The following is a 17,872-nucleotide window of genomic DNA, read 5'->3' on the forward strand; positions in this document are numbered from 1 at the left end:
CTCTTATAACCCTTTCAAGTTTTGATTTGATCTCTGATTTAAAAGATTGGGTCATTTCAGTATCAGTTTCTTTTTTTTTTTTCATAGGCGTTATCAGAAGAAATCAAAGCAAGATATGAAAATGCCGCTGTCAGAGTCGTTGACTTGGTATGATGTACTNCAAGAACAGACATGGCCAGCTTCGTCTACGCAAGCAGAAGCAGTCTATTTACACTTATCCAGTTCCTGATTGCATGTGTAAAGTAGCTTAGCTTTCTCCATTTTGGTCCCAAGTCACTTTTTTCTTTACTTTCTAAGATATGACTTTTATGTACTCTATGAGTAAATTAATAGTTGAAATCAAACTGAATGAAACTAATCAGTCTTGGGGACTGGAAAGTGGTCAACGATTTGCATCAATCTGCAACTGATTCTATATATCTTTTTTTTTGTGTCTATTATTACTAGGAACCAAAATCTTGAAATGATAAAAAAATATGGTTGGTTATAATGTACTCATCAAAGGGCCGAGACAACCATGCATTGTTTTTTTTTTAAATGCCCATGCGATGCATGAGTTAAACTTAAAATCTAAGTAAATTATTCTTACCAATTAATTTATGTAAATGTTAAATAAATTAAATCTACCAACGTATAATATTATATTAGTACAAAATCTACTATACTTTATTTGTTTAAAATCAAAATCAGATCCATTAATTGTTTAACAGAGGAAACGGAAACGTGGGAGGAATTGATTTAAAATTAAAGTTTTTTTTTTTGAACTTTTGTTTAATAGTGAAATTAATTAGTTAAGAGAAAAAAAGGAAGAATATCGAAGTTTATTTGAAAGAAACTAATGTTAGAAGTCGTATTTTATGCAGAAAAAAAACTTATAATATTCACTTTTTACCATTATAATTGATGGAGAAAACTTTTATGTTAGAAAAAGTGTGATTCTCACTTTTAAAAATTTAACTCACCACTTTTAAGTTTTAACCATTATTTATTTTTTTTTGATTAGTAGAATGAATATGTAACATCATTTAACTTTTCTTGATGGTTTATCAACTTTTATAATTTTTTTTTTTTTTTTTTGTAAAATAATAATAATTGTGGTTAAAAAAATATGTGGTTTTTTTGGAATTATTGTTTTTAATTTGACAAAAAATAAAAAGAAAAGTCAATAAGGAAAGTGAAAGGAGCCCACTCAGATTCAACGCCCCACCACCGATAAACACACAATAAGCCCCTCTTTGCTTCCTCTTGCTCTTCGATCTCTCCCCCTGAATCCTCGAACCCTGGAGAGAGAGAGAGAGAGATTGAGTTTGAGTGAGTGACGGGGGAAGCTTATCGAATCGAGAAGAAGAAGATGACCTCTGCTTTGTATGCTTCCGATTTGTTCAAGCAGCTCAAGTCAATTATTGGGACCGATTCGATTTCCGACGACGTCGTCCTTGTGATTGCAACCACCTCTTTGGCACTTGTAGCTGGCTTTGTTGTCTTGCTATGGAGGAAAACGACGGCGGATCAGACCCGGGAGCTGAAGCCTATGGTCCTCCCTAAGTCTCTTATGGCTAAAGACGACGATGATGCTGATTTGGGATCCGGCAAGACTAGAGTCTCTATCTTCTTCGGTACGCAGACTGGAACTGCTGAGGGATTTGCTAAGGTACTCCGCGACTACTCTTATAACCCTTTCAAGTTTTGATTTGATCTCTGATTTAAAAGATTGGGTCATTTCAGTATCAGTTTCTTTTTTTTTTTTCATAGGCGTTATCAGAAGAAATCAAAGCAAGATATGAAAATGCCGCTGTCAGAGTCGTTGACTTGGTATGATGTACTTTGGGAGTATGATTTTATTTCACTTCCTCTTGTTTAAGCTACTGTATATTCACTGGTTATGGGTTTAATTAGGATGACTATGCTGCTGATGATGACCAATATGAAGAGAAATTGAAGAAGGAAACTTTGGCCTTCTTTTGTGTTGCTACGTAAGATTTATCCAATCCCATTATGATTTCTTTTTTTTTTTTGCGATCTATAACCTCCCAGAGTTTGATGGATTCGTTTATTTTTAGTTATGGAGACGGAGAGCCTACTGACAATGCTGCTAGATTTTTCAAATGGTTTACGGAGGTTTGTAGCATCAATGCAATGAATCAACTCCAAGTTTAGTTTTTCCTTGGATTTGATTTCCTCATATATTCTGTGATCATGTTTTTAGGATAATGAACGGGATATAAGTCTTGGACAACTAACATATGGTGTGTTTGCTCTTGGTAATCGCCAGTATGAACATTTTAATAAGGTACCGTTGTGAGAAAATGTTTCTCTCTAGCTTATTGATTTTCTTCTGACCTGATCTGACGGTCATTTTCTTGGACCAGATCGGGATAGTTCTTGATGAAGAGCTTTGTAAGAAAGGTACATGAGTATGTTTTCATATATTTTAAGTCTTAGGTAATGCTAGATATCAGATAGAGAGCGTAGGAGATATTTGCGCTATGTTTTACCTAAGATAGTGCCGAATGTTTTCTCTTTTCTCTCTGGCTACATGGATACCCATTTCTTAGTTTCTTTAGTGCATGAGGTAAAACGTAACTGGTATCATCATTCAATGCAGGTGCAAAGCGTCTTATTCAAGTTGGTCTAGGAGATGATGATCAGAGCATCGAGGATGATTTTAATGCCTGGTTTGTTTCTGAGTCTCTGTCTTACGTTTGCTCCTGTGAAAGACTTTCTCTAGTCTTTTACTGTATTATTATAGACAGGGACTCTACAGTCTACAGAGTTGACTTGGTTAATAGTGTTTGTAAGGGTCTCCATACTGTATTATTCATGCTTTTTGTGGTTTGTAGGAAGGAATCGCTATGGTCTGAACTAGACAAGCTCCTCAGGGACGAGGATGATACAAGTGTGGTAACTCCCTATACAGCTGTTATTCCTGAATACCGGCTGGTGATTCATGATCCTAGTTTTACATCCGAGAAACCAATGGGATCAAATGTGGCCAATGGAAATACTGCTATTGACATTCATCATCCCTTAAGGTATAGTTAAGGTCTAATAAATAGTAAATACTGGAATAGGATTACAGTTTCGGTTGCATTCTAAAAGTTGTTTCTTCTTCCAAACAGGGTTGATGTTGCTGTGCAGAGGGAGCTTCACACACCTGAATCTGATCGGTCTTGCATCCATCTCGAGTTCGACATATCAGGGACTGGTATTACGTAAGCATCCAACTCTTAACATATTTTATTGCATTATACCCTTGCATTAAATACAAGGCAGTCCAGTTATCTCAGCTTACGTAGACTCCTTGTTTTATATGATTATTAGAGTGATCTGGGAGATTTTGCTACAAATTCAGTATGTTTTGAGTTAGTAGGACTATGGCATTCCATTGAGTTTTGTTACCAGGATTACATAGATTAAAAAATACCAGTCACATTGGGTCATGTGAAAAAATAAAACCTTCACATTGAATATCTTCAATATTGGTTTCTGCCATTCGTTTCTGTGTGTACTTTTATATTCACATGTTGTTTTTGATGTTTTAGTCTACAGTTGATTGTTCTGTTAAAATTTCACAATTAGAAAACCGCGTATAAAAACTATTGCATTTCTTTCAGATATGAAACAGGAGACCATGTAGGTGTTTATGCGGAAAATCATGTTGAAATAGTTGAAGAAGCTAGAAAATTGCTTGGCCACTCTCTCGATTTAGTATTTTCCATACATGCTGATAAGGAAGATGGCTCCCCATTAGGAAGCGCAGTGCCGCCTCCTTTCTCTGGTCCATGCACACTTGGGGCTGGTTTGGCAAGATACGCTGACCTTTTGAACCCTCCTCGAAAGGTTAACATCTATTTATTTTGTAATTAGCCTCACATAGCTTTTCATGGTTGCTTTGGTCTTTGCTTATTCCCAAATCCCAAATATTGAACTCTTTTTTTTGGTTTCAGTCTGCGTTAGTTGCCTTGGCGGCCTATGCCACTGAACCAAGTGAAGCCAAGAAACTTAAACACCTGACATCACCTGATGGAAAGGTTCTAAATGACTGGAATATCGATTTTTCTCTTGCTTTTAAGTTCTCATGAGTTAACACAGTCGGTTTATCTATTGTAGGATGAATATTCACAATGGATTGTTGCAAGTCACAGAAGTCTGTTAGAGGTGATGGCTGCTTTTCCATCTGCCAAACCCCCACTAGGTGTTTTTTTTGCTGCAATAGCTCCTCGTCTACAACCTCGTTACTACTCCATCTCATCCTCGCCGAGGTAATTTAATTCTTTTTGAGATATCAGTTGTGGCAGACGGAAAACTAACCCTTGAGTGTCTCTGTCATTCGAAATCTTTCTTACTTTTTTTACAATACAGATTGGCGCCAAGTAGAGTTCATGTTACATCCGCACTAGTATATGGTCCAACTCCTACTGGTAGAATCCACAAGGGGGTGTGTTCGACATGGATGAAGGTAATTCTTACCTTCTCATTTACTATCCAACATTTCACTGTTACTTTTTTTAATAGTTTTCAAAAACTCAGAATGCAGTTCCTGCGGAGAAAAGTCATGAATGCAGTGGAGCCCCAATCTTTATTCGATCATCTAATTTTAAGTTACCGACCAACCCTTCAACTCCAATCGTTATGGTAGGACCTGGGACTGGCCTGGCACCTTTTAGAGGGTTTCTGCAGGAAAGGATGGCACTAAAAGAAGATGGAGAAGAACTAGGCTCATCTTTGCTCTTCTTTGGGTGCAGAAATCGGCGGATGGTGAGACTTTTAACAAGCACCTTCTTCATTTGCAGTGTCATCATGCTGAGCTGCTGCATATATTTATGTTGCAGGATTTTATATATGAGGATGAACTCAAGAATTTTGTTGATCAAGGCGTAATATCTGAGCTCATCGTGGCATTCTCGCGTGAGGGAGCGCAGAAGGAGTATGTTCAACATAAGATAACGGAGAAGGTAAATTATATGGAGGGCTGCATCATGCTTTGAGAAAAAGAATGTCAAATAATCTCCTTACTTTTTGCATTTCATCTATGTGTAGGCAGCACAAGTTTGGAATTTAATAAAGGAAGAAGGATATCTTTATGTATGTGGTGATGCTAAGGGCATGGCGAAGGATGTGCACCGAACTCTACATACCATTGTTCAAGAGCAGGTATAAAGAAGCATTGTGATGGAATTTAGTATTTTACTTCGGTTTTTTGCCTTGGAAGATCGACCCAATGATTTTATCTTACAAATTTCCAGGAAGGTGTGAGTTCGTCAGAAGCAGAGGCTATAGTTAAGAAACTTCAAACTGAAGGAAGATACCTCAGAGATGTCTGGTGATTTGATATAATATGATTAATTGGAATTGTCTGCCTTTTCAAGGTTTCTTTCTTGGTACGAAGACTCTTTTTACCATTTAGATATTTATTTGTTTATTTTCTTCCATCTCCCTTGTTTTCTTGCTTATTATAGTCAAAACATGAATGGTTTGTCAAAGTTGTCTTTGTATGAACAAAAGTATAAACTATTAAATAAATCTGGAGGAGCCGAAAAGATTTTAGTCATGCTTTGTAGTGTCCATGGTAGATCATTGTGAACCAGTGAGTCAGTGACTATCTCTTTTCGCTCTATAATCTGTCATGTCCAGTTTCCGAATGTAGTAGACACCAAACAAGAAAGATCTCAAGGGTAGCCTCTGCCTCTATCTATTATACTAAGAAGAAGATTGGCAAAGAATATTATTCTAACAAACAAGCAAATTGTCAAAATGTCACTTATAAAATGTTGTCTTATACGAACAAATAAAAATGTTGAAAGTAGTAAGTAGTAACTAATAGTTTTGTGCATGGATATTAGATAGATCTAATCTGATGAAAGGTTGAAACTCTTGGTCTCTTTATAAACGTAGATTGATTTGGATTTTTCACTTCTTCTCTTGCCAAGATAAGACTTTCTTTAGGAATATGTTTTTGATTTGCTAATAGTCAGTCCCACATTATGCTCTTCCGGTTTTGGAACTCCGGATTTCAACCAAACCCTCTTTTTATATATATAGAGTTGTTTTGTCTTCTTTGCTTATCCCCTCATGTGGATATGTGAGGAATTAAGTCAGAATCTTTCTTTTGACATGGAGGTCGGTCCCAGGAGCTCAAAATTGTTGTAATAACCCGTCTTCCATAAGTCGATGGAGTGTTAGGCAAACGTGAAATGCCTTGATCTTAAACTACATCAAGCTCAACCAAACCCATCTTTTTTCGTGTTGGATATTCCAATAATAAATTCCTCCGTGTAGTTTCATTCCATAACTGGCCACTAACAACCAACAACGCATGTTCGTTTTTGTTGATATCAACCAACAACGCATGTTTGTCAACCATCTATATTATTATTTTTGAAGCACATTTTGTGTTATGCCTTTGAAGTTTTGGTTATTTAATTTGTTTTAATTACAAAATTAACCCCTAACTATTTTCCTAAAATAACAATTCCTGGAAACGCATTTAATGGAACTATATTAATCGAACAAATTTATTTACACTTATTGCCATAATAAGCTTGACACCATCTATACTTTTTGATGTTTTCAATCAAAACTCTACGCATTAAATTTTAAAACAAGATTAAAATCTGAAAACCTATTTTAATAGATCTTAAAGGATTGTATGTGATAGTTGAATGTAAGTCTACCGACTTTGAGAAACAAAGGATTATAATCTCAATGATTATTATGACGTAGATAACGTTCATAAACACGAGAACCCAAATTAAGAAAAGCAATTTTAGCAAATATTTAACTATGTCACCAAGAAATACATTTAATTCAGTATATATCTCCTTTAGAAACTGAATATTGTTCTGCAATAATGTTACCAACTCAAATAGGCATACAGAAAAATCTCGTGTTTATTACTAAGGATCGTTTGATTCCTTGCTCATCAAGCATTATTGATTTACTGGTTAAGAAACTATTGTATTATATATATTTTATTTTTATTTTTTTGTAATTTGAGAAGGCTTGATTGTGATTTTCGTGCATAGTTATATGGTGGGATGAGTTTTATCTAAGTTCACTTCAAGAAAATATAAACATTTCTTATTGTTAACAAACAAAGCAAGATTGAAAGGCAAACAACTCATGTGATGTTCAAAAGAGGAGCTCCAGAATTTGGAAAACTAAGAAAATGATTTAGCACAGGTACGTTAACTTTAGCATTGTTACTTTTTTTTTTTTTAATTGCTTACTTGGCTTTTGAAATTATGTTTTTCACAAGAACATGGCCAATTAAAACATGTTTCATTTTTTCCCTGTAGGTGAGTCCTTGCAAAGGCAATGTTGAGAACAGGACCAATTTTGAGTTTAGTATACATACCTAGGTATCATCTTTATATCTATTATTATTAAGATCTATGTTATTCTATGGCTATCCTAATTCATTATTAAAGTTTTGATTTACAATATAGTTTCACATATCTCAATCCCATATACCAAAATTTGTTTTGTTTTTTCATCAAGCAACATTCAATAAAAATAAGTATCAAACCCTTATAGGTAAGTGATTCTATGGGTTATGCCGATATGTAGAAGTAAGAGAATGGTTTACTATTAGCTTTTTGAAATTAAGTTTACTTAATTTTTGTTTATTGGCCTTCGTATTGTATTTATCACAAATCTCTCGGTTAATTTTACTCCTAACCAGTGGTGTAGATAAAACATAACAAAGATACGATATACGACAAGAGGGATAGCTTGTGAGTTCAATATACTTATCCACGTGTATTATGGAAGCTATTCAATGCACAAAATTGTAATTACAAAGTTTATTATATAGACTAACATTATTATTTTCAATATTTTGGTTTAAGACATGAAGTATTGATGACTATCCATTGTATCAAGGTGTATGTAACAGTAGAGTAAATGTTTTATTGATCATATCACTTAGACTTGATCATTCTACACTTTTTAGTATTTGTTTAACTATTAGAAAATAAATTTGTGATTTAAATAATGATATATAATACCTCTCTTGAAAACCCAAAATTAGCATTTCGAAATATAGTTTACATCATACTTTATATTAGTTTCAAAAAATATATTTGAAATGAATCTAATTAACATTAATTAGTATCCCATAATTATAATATGTTTAAATATATATATATATATATTCTAAACATTTTAATTTGCTAAAAGAAATTTAAATGCTCGCGGGTCATTTAATGGACCAGGTTAGAATTTATACAAATATGATTATATAGTTTTTATGGGTTGTCTATTATACTAAAGCACACAAAATATCTTAATTTTGAATTAACAATCAAAATACAATTATATAATCTTAAACACTAAACAAAACAAATAAAATTAATCAATATAACTTAAACATAAAAAATTATCCCGCGGTGTATAGCTGGTTAAAATCTAGTATTAGTTATTGTAGATTGCTTTCATCCTACTTCAAAAAAAAAAAAAAAACTATTTTGGGTATCATTAAATAGATAGTCCAAAACCAACATTAATTGTTTTTTCTAGTTGTGAGTCCCATCCAAATCAATAGATAATTTTGGTAACAATTGAATAGTCCAAGACCCACCCCATTAGGTGTTTTTCTTTCTAGTTGTCAATCCCATCAAAATCAATTCAGCGGGACATTAATTTTTATTGCAAACCAATACTGATTCATCAGCATTTCCAAAAATACAAATTTATTGAATGTTTGGCCACATTTTAAGTATATAAATTTTCTCTCACAAGGAGTGTCATTTTGACACATTGCACATAAATTAAGAAAAACTATAATTGTACATATATCCCCTATATATTAAAAGAGAAGCATTCTGAAGAAAAATCTGATTTGTCGTCGCCAGAGAGCTCCTTACCTAATTTATTATTTGCCCTTAGTATTCCATAAAATTACATAAAACTGCCATTGCTATATATTTTTTTTGTAACTGTCACTGTTGCTATTCAATTTATTTATATACACAATATTTTGCTCTTATAAATTCTAAAATTCGTAAATATTATTCAAAAATTGATAAATATTATTCCCTACGTATTTTCAAAATTAAATTAATTTCACTATGTATTGTAATATAACAATATAACTATATTATGAGATGTAAGAAAATATATATTTAAAATCATATTTTCAAAAATATAAATAATGTTACCTTTATAATAATTTTATAAAGCTCTAATAATGAAATAATCGAATATTATTTGAAACTGGCTCAACATTTATTCTTTTGCTAAAAACAATACATATATTTGCCCAAAAAAGAAGTATGATCACCAATTGAAATGACATGAATACATATTTTAATTTGGATAACTATGTAGTTAAATATTATATATAAATATGTAGTTATAGTGTTTTTACATAAATCTTAAAATTAAGAAAGTCCACTCCAATAAAAATGAAAAAAGTAATAATATTATACTCATAGCTGAGACACATTTAGTTATTTAACCTCATTTTGATTTATTATTTACAGCTATATGCCATTGTGTTTGCAACCAAAAAAACTAATGTGTTATTCTTAAAAACTTTATCACACAACTTTATTAATATAAATTAAGTTTAAGCTTTAAATATATTTTATATATTAGAAATATAATTTATTGAGATGCATGTGGGTTATCCGCGGATCTCACGAATTCGAGTGAGACAGATGCAAAGATATTCTGCGGTTCAAAATATTTAAACCTGTTGTGGGATGGCTTAGCGGACGGGTTTGACCGGGTTAATAATTTTATTTAAATCATTTGGTTCATGAAATTTTAGTTTTTTTTGTGGTTAGATTTTGATAAAAATCTAACCAATCACTAATTCGTCAATCTAAAATTTATGGTGAAACGATTAATATTTTAAACTTTCATAAATTTGATGAATTTAAACCAATATAAATTTGTATTATAAATGTTATACTAAATAAATATATTTACAAATGTAATAGCTCAAACAAAAATTTCTTTCCGTGCAACAGCACGGGTCTTTACCGAGTATACCCTTATCTAAAGAGTAGTTAATCATTTAAGTTTAATAAAAAAGAGCTTTGGATTAAGGATAAAATAAGAAATTTGGTGTAAAAAATCACATTGAAAATATTAAGTGACACTCTTTGTGAAACAAAAGAATAGTCAAAAGAAATGTCCAATATGCCATAAGAATTACAAAGTGTAAATAATGTATAGTAGTTGCACATCACAAGAACAAAAAAAAACAAACTTACATAATCATATTAGTCACCTCATCCTTGATTTTTGCAAGGTCTTCTTCAGGCATCACCACACTCACAATCCTTGCAGACTTTTCCTTGGGGAAAACCAAAACAACACCTTTGTCCCCAACCCCATGAATCGTGTAGTTTACAAAATCCGGTTTCTCCCCTTTGATCTCAAACTCGTACATATCTGCCATGTCAAGATTCACAAACGTTAAATTTGCACCGTACGTGATAAAATCAGAAGACCCTCTATCTTCTTCTATCATCCGCTTGATCACACCGTTTTCTTCTCTTTTCCCACACGCAATCAGTGCAGCTAGTTCGGATATCCCAATCCTTTCGTCCTTTCTCTCCACTACACTTATCACCAAGTCATCATTCCAACAGCTTGTAGATTTCTTACGGTCGCAAATAGTTATAACATTTGTGTCTGTTTCGCCACGGATATTCAGTAGTGAATTCCATATCAATGCATAGAGAATATCAATCTCCGAGAGAGGTTGGTCGACTTGCGTGGTGTACTTGGCCATCAAACGATCAAGTTGGTTGAGGCTAATATTAAAATTGTATCTCCCCATATTGCATTTATTGGCAAGTAACCAACAGTTGCCAACCGATTCTATCTTTTTTATGGCAATAGCTTCACCATTATGATCATGAGAGGTTAGTTCGGGGGTTTTTGGGTAAACGAGTTCGGGTAAGCCATGACCCGACATTAGCTGTCCAAGTGTTTTCATGAACGTTGATGCTGAAAACACATCTCCTAGAACATGTGTCCAACTCAGCCCAATAGAGAACCCCCCACATTTAAATTGAGTTATCTGAAATACGAAATTCAAAGTAAAAAAAATATTTAATTTAATCTTGCCTGATTTGTAAAAGACTCATTCACATGTGAAAAATATATTTTTTTTTCCTTTTCCACATAGCATATTTTTTGGAATGAATTTGAAATGAATGTTTGATAGTAACTACTAAAGATTTTGCTTTACAACATTATTAATTCACCTGCATGGGAACTTTATTGATCCATAAAACTAAAATGTGTGTATGTGTGTACCTGGAGAAAAACGAGTGGAGAGAAGAAAAGATCAGGACCAAGAACGTGATCGTAGACAAGGAACCGGTGGTCAATGGTACGATCTTCCAAGTCGAGCCACTTCTCCACCGTGAACTCTTCGACGTTGGCCTCGACAATGCGTATGCCACTGTCGTTGCAGCGAATGTAAGGTAAGGCTAGACCAGAAGGGTCGTTGTCGTTTTCAGGCATCCGGATCCGACCAGAGACGTGATGATAAGATTGGAGTAGAGTAAACATGGTGGTCTTCAAGTCGGAGACGGTAAAGTCACGTTTACCCTTGAGAAAGTAGACGGCACGGACGTAGTGGAGCTTCATGGCTAAGTCCATGGGGGTGAGCGGTCGTGGCTTGTTCTCGCCTACCACAGAAGCAGGGACCACCGAAGAGAGCCTGACACCAGTCACTGGGCTTGCCTCCATATTTTTTTTGTTGAGATAAGCTGATATGTGTCTTGTGCCTAAATAGGATGTGTTATATAAAATACCAAAGTTTCGAGTTGGGACCGGACAACTGTTTCGGTGACGGCAACATTAAATGTAGATGGGATTCGGGTGTCTAGCAACGACAGGGTTGGACAGTTTAAGTGATCAGATCCATCCAACAACGACCCTTCTTTATTACATTCACCATGTCATATGGCTTCAAGCAACAAACGCACATGTACTGGGTTGTAGCCAACTAAAATTCTTCACAAGATACTAGTATATTATTATCAGTTTTACTCAACAAGTTGCATGAATCCAAATAAAACAAAATACAGATTCCTATAGTAGCATTGTTTCCAGCAGCAAAAATGATAAGAATACGAATGTGGGACACTTCAAACGCATTCACGCAACAAATTTTCCTGATAATGATTTTACAATATTGTAGCATTACTAAATCTTGAGCAAAAACAAAAACAAAAAAAACAAAATATTTTAGCGTAGAACACACCTATGCCAACCATTCTACTCCCCAAGATGATCATCATTCGCTGTTGTGTCTCGTTAAGAAAATGAACACTAGTCATTGAACAATACCTAGCTCGAAAGAGTCGTCGATGATCTTTCCGGGTATCCTGATCGACTCCAGATGCTTGTACTTGGTGTATTTCACTAGGCCTATTGTCCTGATCAATTGCTTGACTAATCGCATGTAGCCTCATCTAGAGAAGCAGCGAGGTACTCAGCAAGACTCTGTTGATTATTGCTAGCCTTGTGGGAAGCTTCTGAGGTCACAGATTTTTTTGGTGCAATAGAATTGGGAAGCCAGGCTTGACTTGTTGTTGAGTTGCTACTAGAAGAATCTGAGCAACTCTTCCATAAGACTGGCTTAAGATACTTCCATGGATCTTCAGCCATGGAGTTGGAGTAAAATCGTTCTGCCCCTAGTTCCATCGGTCTTCTTCCTCCATCTCTCCCAAAGCTTGTGTTCATACCGCGTCCTCGGCTTCTACCTCTTCCTGAGTTAGGATATATGTTTCCAGCCCAGTTAGAGTTCTGCCGTCCGTAATGGGAATATTGTGGAGCAGTATTGTTGTAGTTGCCTCGACCACCGAATCTATTATTCCCCATGTCAGGATATTCTGGAGAGAATGGTAAAGGACGAGGTACCCATTGAGGTGGACCTAAATGGTTAACTGGTGGAGGCCTAAAGTTATTATTCCAAGCGGCGGGTGAACCTCTGTGTGAGGGTGAAAGATGCGCCATCCCTCTTGGTCCGGTATGCAGATTATTACCATCATAATGAGCTGCTTGAAAACCGCCATGATTGGTATGTCCCAGATACTCACTGCTCAACGATCCTGTTCACAGTTATAATACAAGGATCAGAACTAGATTACTTCTCATTGTCAGAAAGAGAACATAAATTTCCGTAACTGATGAGAACATAGTACTATCAATTCCTAGAAAGGGAAGCATAAAGGGATACATCAAATTTAGGTAGCAGAAGTTAATAGGTTCGCAAACTTATTCTTGATGAAGAGTGACAATTTTATTCCTTCAATGATCTTGACTTAATGATCACAATCACGAACACATTACTAAACACTAACAATGAACAAAAATATCCTAATGATTTGATGTAGAGATCACCTAACTCTCCCAAAGCCAAGAAGCTTCCTTACAACCAGATACCACAAGTTAGTTCCTGAATATGTTCCATCTTATACTTATATACTCACCAAGGACCAACTAACATGCTAACTAAGTTAAACTGACATGGTACTACTTTCTTGTGAGTGAGTTAGTAAAAAAAAGAACCTGGAACAGACGGTGGAAACTGCGGCGGCACTGGGGAGGTGGTTTGGTGATGATGAGGAGAGGAGATGTATTGTTGTTTAGGGGTCTTGTTTCTCTTGAAACTAGAATAAGCAGACATGGGGTCTGTGTAATAATCAAACCTTGGCTTTTCAAAAGACTCCTGCTGGTGAGTAGATGTCTCAGCCAAGGGATTAGATAAGTGACCTGTGTTCACAGAGGCTTCAAGACCTATAGAATCATCTTCGTTCTGTGCAGCAGCTTCCATTCGCATTGCTTTTAACATCTGTTTTCGTTTCTCTGAATCTTCCATTGTGTTGTTGTTACTCAATGTAAATCCAACTACAACGATCACAAAGGAAAATTTTAGAAATCAATCCCATCAAATCCAAAAGACGAGCTATGCACAGTTAAAAGCATTAGATACAGAACACAATCTGACCCCTAAAACACCAAATTCTTCAATTATTCAGATATCTAAATTGGGGAAATAGAATCGAGAGTGATTACGAACCTTGACAAGGTACTGCTTCCCCCAAAAATCTTCACTTCCTCGTCGCCAAAGGTCCAAGGTCGGATTGAAAACCCTGAACTGAATGAAAAACAAAGAGCCTTTCAATACATAAACGAAGAATTCCAAAATCCGGTTCGTGTTCAACCGTATTTTATTTTTCAATAAATTCGGTTTACTGGTTTACGACGATTGAAATCATTAAACCGGACCGGGAAATTTATCAATTGCAATTTGCAAGCACGAGAACAAAAGCCTCGTCTCTCTGAGTTGTTCGTATAACCGTATCTCGATCGACGCCGCTACGTGCTCCTTTCAGGTGATCTGCTTCTCCGGTTTTTCATTCATCTCTGTTGTTTTCTAGATTTTTCGATCACCCTTAGATTTGTTTCGATTTAGTGTTTTGTCTAAGCTTTCTAATTTGTATTCTGAACTTCTGATCAGATTTACCGGAAAAGTTGAATCCCACTCTAGCATTAGAATGCACGGTCGTCCAAGGAAGGCTTCTAAGCCAGAAGACGAAGCAGCTTCCGCTGCTAAAGCGGTTAAGCTTCGGTCTCTTCAGTCTCAGTTTATGACTTATCATCACGAAAAAATGTACAAATCTTCTCTTTTCATTTCGATCTCATCAGTTTATTTTTTTTCAGAATTCTTAGTTCGATTTACAGGATCCTTTGTTCATCATCTACTAATGATCATCATGTATGTTGTGGTATATTGGTTTCTAGTTATACCAAGGAAGCTATTGAGTTGAGCACGAAGCTTCTAGAGATCAATCCTGAGGCGTACACGGCATGGAATTATCGGAAGCTTGCAGTGGAGGATAGCCTTTCCAGAATTGAGTCAGATCCAAACTCGGTCAAGTCAATTCTTGATGAAGAACTCAGAGTGGTGAGTTTTTCCTACCAATAAGTAAAAAAAAAATTAAACAAATTCTGCTCAATGATTGCTGTTTGTTCTGTTCTAAATTCAGGTAGAGAATGCTTTGAAGCAGAATTTCAAGTCATATGGTGCTTGGCATCATCGGAAGTGGGTTTTGAGTAAAGGGCATTCCTCCACAGGGAATGAATTGAAACTTTTGGATAAATTCCAGAAGCTAGATCCCAGAAATTTTCATGCTTGGAATTATCGCAGGTGAAGATTAGGGAATCTCAACACTTTTTTTTTATGGTGCATTGTGTATGTCAATCAAAGCGTTGCATATTAATGTGTTGTTTGTTTCTTTTCAGGTTTGTTGTAGAGCTAACCAACAGGTCAGAACAGGATGAGTTGCAGTATACAGATGATATGATCAATAACAATTTCAGCAACTATTCTGCATGGCATAATCGTAGGTACGCATATTATTATGTAGTAAATTATATGGAAACTCTATTTACATGTTCGTTTTTTAAGAAACCGAAGCATTAGATTGATAGTCACATACCTCGAACCAAAGTAATTAAATAGTGTAAAAATGGAGTTCATCCCTGGAAGGATGCATTTGTTCATGAACAATATGAAGCTTCCTCTGATGGAACATTCATCTTTGGGTTACTTGGCTTGTTTATAGTTTGGTTGATACTATTGATGTTATTGCTATATATTTATGGGATACAAAAAGCTAAGGCTTAGTTACTAGCTTCTCGATTCAGTAAACACTGATACACCGCCAAGGTGTTCCTCACATCAGCATATTTACCTGCCTGTATCAAAAGCGCTATTACCAATGTATCTTTTTTGTTGTTTGAAATTCTGCAGTGTACTTCTTTCAAGTTTGCTAGCAAACAGGGTTGATGGATTTATTCCAGAGAAAAAGATTCCTGATGAATATGAAATAGTACATCAAGCTATTTTTACGGACCCAGATGACCAAAGTGGTTGGTTTTACCATCTTTGGCTACTTGCTCAAACTGTTAATGTGGAGTCTCCTCTTCTCACTTCCTCTTGGCCTTCGCATGGTTCCAGTGTCATTCTATCTGGAGCTGGGTGCTTGATTGGCTCTCCTTTTAACGTCATTACTTTTTGTTCTGAGACCGGTTCTGTTCCACTGATTCTCTACTTTGACCAAGCTGTTGGTGGAGTTAGCTCGTTGACTGTTACAATTGATTCTGAACTAAAAGGAAACGAGAACCTTGTTTGGGAACCAATTTCGAATAAAAGCTCTCAAGTGTCTTGTGTCTGGGTTGCTCGTCTGAAATATCTTATTTCAGAACCTTGTGAAAGCAAAGAATACAAAGTGAAAGTCAGGCTTGGGAACTCTCCAGGAATTATTTCTTCCAGAGGATTTAATTTCAGCACTCCTTATGAGTTTGTCTTTACAGCGCATGTTCATGATACCGCCAAAGATTCTCAAGAGCGCATTGTTTCATGGACGGATGGTTTTGAACTTTGGAATGCGCAGTCAAAGGATTTGAATTCTCTTGCCACCTCGGATCAGTTAAATGCTGGAATTGATTTAAAATGGCGTCAGGCAGCTATAGATTCTGAGATTGAATGTTTCCGTCTATTAGCTGATAGGTATATCCTATATACTTCATTGTCTCGATGGGAATGAGAAATTGTAGTCTTGAACTTTGTGCTCTTATTCCTTTTATAGCAAAATCGGAAAGCTCACTCTTGCGAGGCTTTTGATGGCTTCTGAAGCTATGATGTCGGATGCTGTTGTTAAGGGTGTTCACTATGAAGAAATACTCCAGCTGTATAACGATTTAATGGCACTGGATTCTTCGCATCACCACTACTACAAGGATGAGCACAGCGTAGCTTTTCTCCACAAGGTATTTAGTCTTCCTTTTCGTAGTGAATCTCAAATTGAGCTTCTACTCTTAAAAATTCCATCAGATTTATGGTTTTCCCTACATTCTAATCTACAGTATAATGCTGATTGTTTGAATCTAGATTTTTTATAAAATTTCTGTTTCATCACGCCTACTACTCATAAAGACAATGTTCATGCAGGTGACTTCAAGCAGTGAATCCTTGTCAAGATACCTTTTTAGATATAGGGGTATGAACAATCTAGTATGTCTCCGGCTAAATAAGTTATCACTATCTCGGATAGCCTCTGTCGAGAAGTTGCTGTTTGTCCAAATGTTAGACCTTAGTCACAATGAGCTTCATTCAACAGAAGGTAAAGTTTCTTGATTCCAGCTGTTGCATCTGAGTGGTAGATGTGATTAAATGGTGTATGTGGGTCTTGCAGGATTGGAGGCAATGCAACTTCTCTCTTGCCTAAATCTGAGTCATAACAGAATCAGAAATTTTTCAGCGCTGGACTCTCTAAGACATGTGAAGCAGCTGAAAGTGTTGGATGTTTCCCACAACCACATCGGCAAGCACTCAGTGGACACAACACGGTACCTTTGTTCTTCACCGCTCTCTAATTCAGACTGGAGTCAGGATGATGTAAGAAGACAGAATCCGGGATTGGTCACCAAATACTGGGATGCGTATTTCGTGTTAAGAGATTTGAATCTGAAACAATTAGATATAGCAGGAAATGAAATTGCAGGGGACGAATTCAACTCTTTTGTCCTCCAGGTTGTGCCAAAGCTTGTATGGCTCAATGGCCAGAAACCTGGGAATTAGATCATAGGGCCAAGTTTTTGTATTTGTAGATCATCAAATCCCCAAAGCAATTGGGGTTCTCTTTCTTGATGGTGGCTGTTGTTGTGATTTGCTTCTTATTAACAGTTAACAATCTTATTTATACCTTTTTATTTACCAAATTTGGCTTATATTCCCTGAAAACCTGAATCCTTTGTTCAGACTTTTGGTTTTGATTCGATAGAAACATTTTGAAACATACTAATAAACAAACACAAGCAACTAAACATGTAA

The 17,872-nt window shown here is 35.6% G+C and overlaps 4 protein-coding genes across 5 annotated transcripts in view; 2 read left to right on the forward strand and 2 right to left on the reverse strand.

Annotated features, from left to right (window-relative positions):
* The window catches only part of LOC104722533 (NADPH--cytochrome P450 reductase 1), a 7,073-nt gene extending 1,522 nt beyond the window's left edge, over positions 1-5,551 (forward strand). Inside the window, exons 1-17 of one of the 2 annotated variants that reach the window (XM_010440714.2) lie at positions 1,179-1,651; positions 1,753-1,812; positions 1,897-1,973; positions 2,061-2,118; positions 2,207-2,290; positions 2,370-2,406; positions 2,606-2,675; positions 2,841-3,032; positions 3,120-3,212; positions 3,615-3,840; positions 3,948-4,031; positions 4,111-4,262; positions 4,363-4,459; positions 4,531-4,758; positions 4,833-4,955; positions 5,041-5,154; positions 5,247-5,551. In XM_010440714.2, coding sequence (XP_010439016.1) covers positions 1,352-1,651; positions 1,753-1,812; positions 1,897-1,973; positions 2,061-2,118; positions 2,207-2,290; positions 2,370-2,406; positions 2,606-2,675; positions 2,841-3,032; positions 3,120-3,212; positions 3,615-3,840; positions 3,948-4,031; positions 4,111-4,262; positions 4,363-4,459; positions 4,531-4,758; positions 4,833-4,955; positions 5,041-5,154; positions 5,247-5,327 — 2,076 coding nt within the window. In that variant the 5' untranslated portion in view covers positions 1,179-1,351 and the 3' untranslated portion in view covers positions 5,328-5,551. Of the gene's footprint in view, positions 1-1,178; positions 1,652-1,752; positions 1,813-1,896; positions 1,974-2,060; positions 2,119-2,206; positions 2,291-2,369; positions 2,407-2,605; positions 2,676-2,840; positions 3,033-3,119; positions 3,213-3,614; positions 3,841-3,947; positions 4,032-4,110; positions 4,263-4,362; positions 4,460-4,530; positions 4,759-4,832; positions 4,956-5,040; positions 5,155-5,246 lie in introns of those variants that run through there. The other variant, XM_019232755.1, reaches the window with a different exon arrangement.
* Positions 10,064-11,726, reverse strand: LOC104722535 (protein ECERIFERUM 1-like). The gene is made up of 2 exons (XM_010440718.2): positions 11,278-11,726; positions 10,064-11,038 (listed from the first exon to the last, which is right to left on the reverse strand). Exons 1-2 carry the CDS (start codon positions 11,713-11,715, stop codon positions 10,220-10,222), a joined length of 1,257 nt encoding a protein of 418 aa, XP_010439020.1. The 5' UTR covers positions 11,716-11,726; the 3' UTR covers positions 10,064-10,219.
* On the reverse strand, positions 12,108-14,146 carry LOC104722536. Its single transcript, XM_010440719.2, has 3 exons — positions 14,054-14,146; positions 13,543-13,881; positions 12,108-13,082 (listed from the first exon to the last, which is right to left on the reverse strand). Exons 2-3 carry the CDS (start codon positions 13,850-13,852, stop codon positions 12,424-12,426), a joined length of 969 nt encoding a protein of 322 aa, XP_010439021.1. The 5' UTR covers positions 13,853-13,881; positions 14,054-14,146; the 3' UTR covers positions 12,108-12,423.
* LOC104722537 (geranylgeranyl transferase type-2 subunit alpha 1-like) lies at positions 14,294-17,782 on the forward strand. Its single transcript, XM_010440721.1, has 9 exons — positions 14,294-14,369; positions 14,495-14,647; positions 14,779-14,941; positions 15,024-15,184; positions 15,280-15,384; positions 15,791-16,549; positions 16,629-16,809; positions 16,991-17,162; positions 17,235-17,782. Exons 2-9 carry the CDS (start codon positions 14,532-14,534, stop codon positions 17,618-17,620), a joined length of 2,043 nt encoding a protein of 680 aa, XP_010439023.1. The 5' UTR covers positions 14,294-14,369; positions 14,495-14,531; the 3' UTR covers positions 17,621-17,782.

The sequence above is a fragment of the Camelina sativa genome, chromosome 11 (genome assembly GCF_000633955.1).
Source record: "Camelina sativa cultivar DH55 chromosome 11, Cs, whole genome shotgun sequence".
Taxonomy (NCBI): Eukaryota; Viridiplantae; Streptophyta; class Magnoliopsida; order Brassicales; family Brassicaceae; genus Camelina; species Camelina sativa.

Coding starts and splice junctions, on each gene's coding strand:
- LOC104722535 (XM_010440718.2), bottom strand. CDS start 11,715: ATGGAGGCAAGCCCAGTGACTGGTGTCAGGCTCTCTTCGGTGGTCCCT. Junction 11,039..11,277: donor CTCCACTCGTTTTTCTCCAG/GTACACACATAC, acceptor TTCGTATTTCAG/ATAACTCAATTTAAATGTGG.
- LOC104722536 (XM_010440719.2), bottom strand. CDS start 13,852: ATGGAAGATTCAGAGAAACGAAAACAGATGTTAAAAGCAATGCGAATG. Junction 13,083..13,542: donor GTTTCCACCGTCTGTTCCAG/GTTCTTTTTTTT, acceptor AACTGTGAACAG/GATCGTTGAGCAGTGAGTAT.
- LOC104722537 (XM_010440721.1), top strand. CDS start 14,532: ATGCACGGTCGTCCAAGGAAGGCTTCTAAGCCAGAAGACGAAGCAGCT. Junction 16,550..16,628: donor TTCCGTCTATTAGCTGATAG/GTATATCCTATA, acceptor TTCCTTTTATAG/CAAAATCGGAAAGCTCACTC. Junction 17,163..17,234: donor TGAGCTTCATTCAACAGAAG/GTAAAGTTTCTT, acceptor TGGGTCTTGCAG/GATTGGAGGCAATGCAACTT.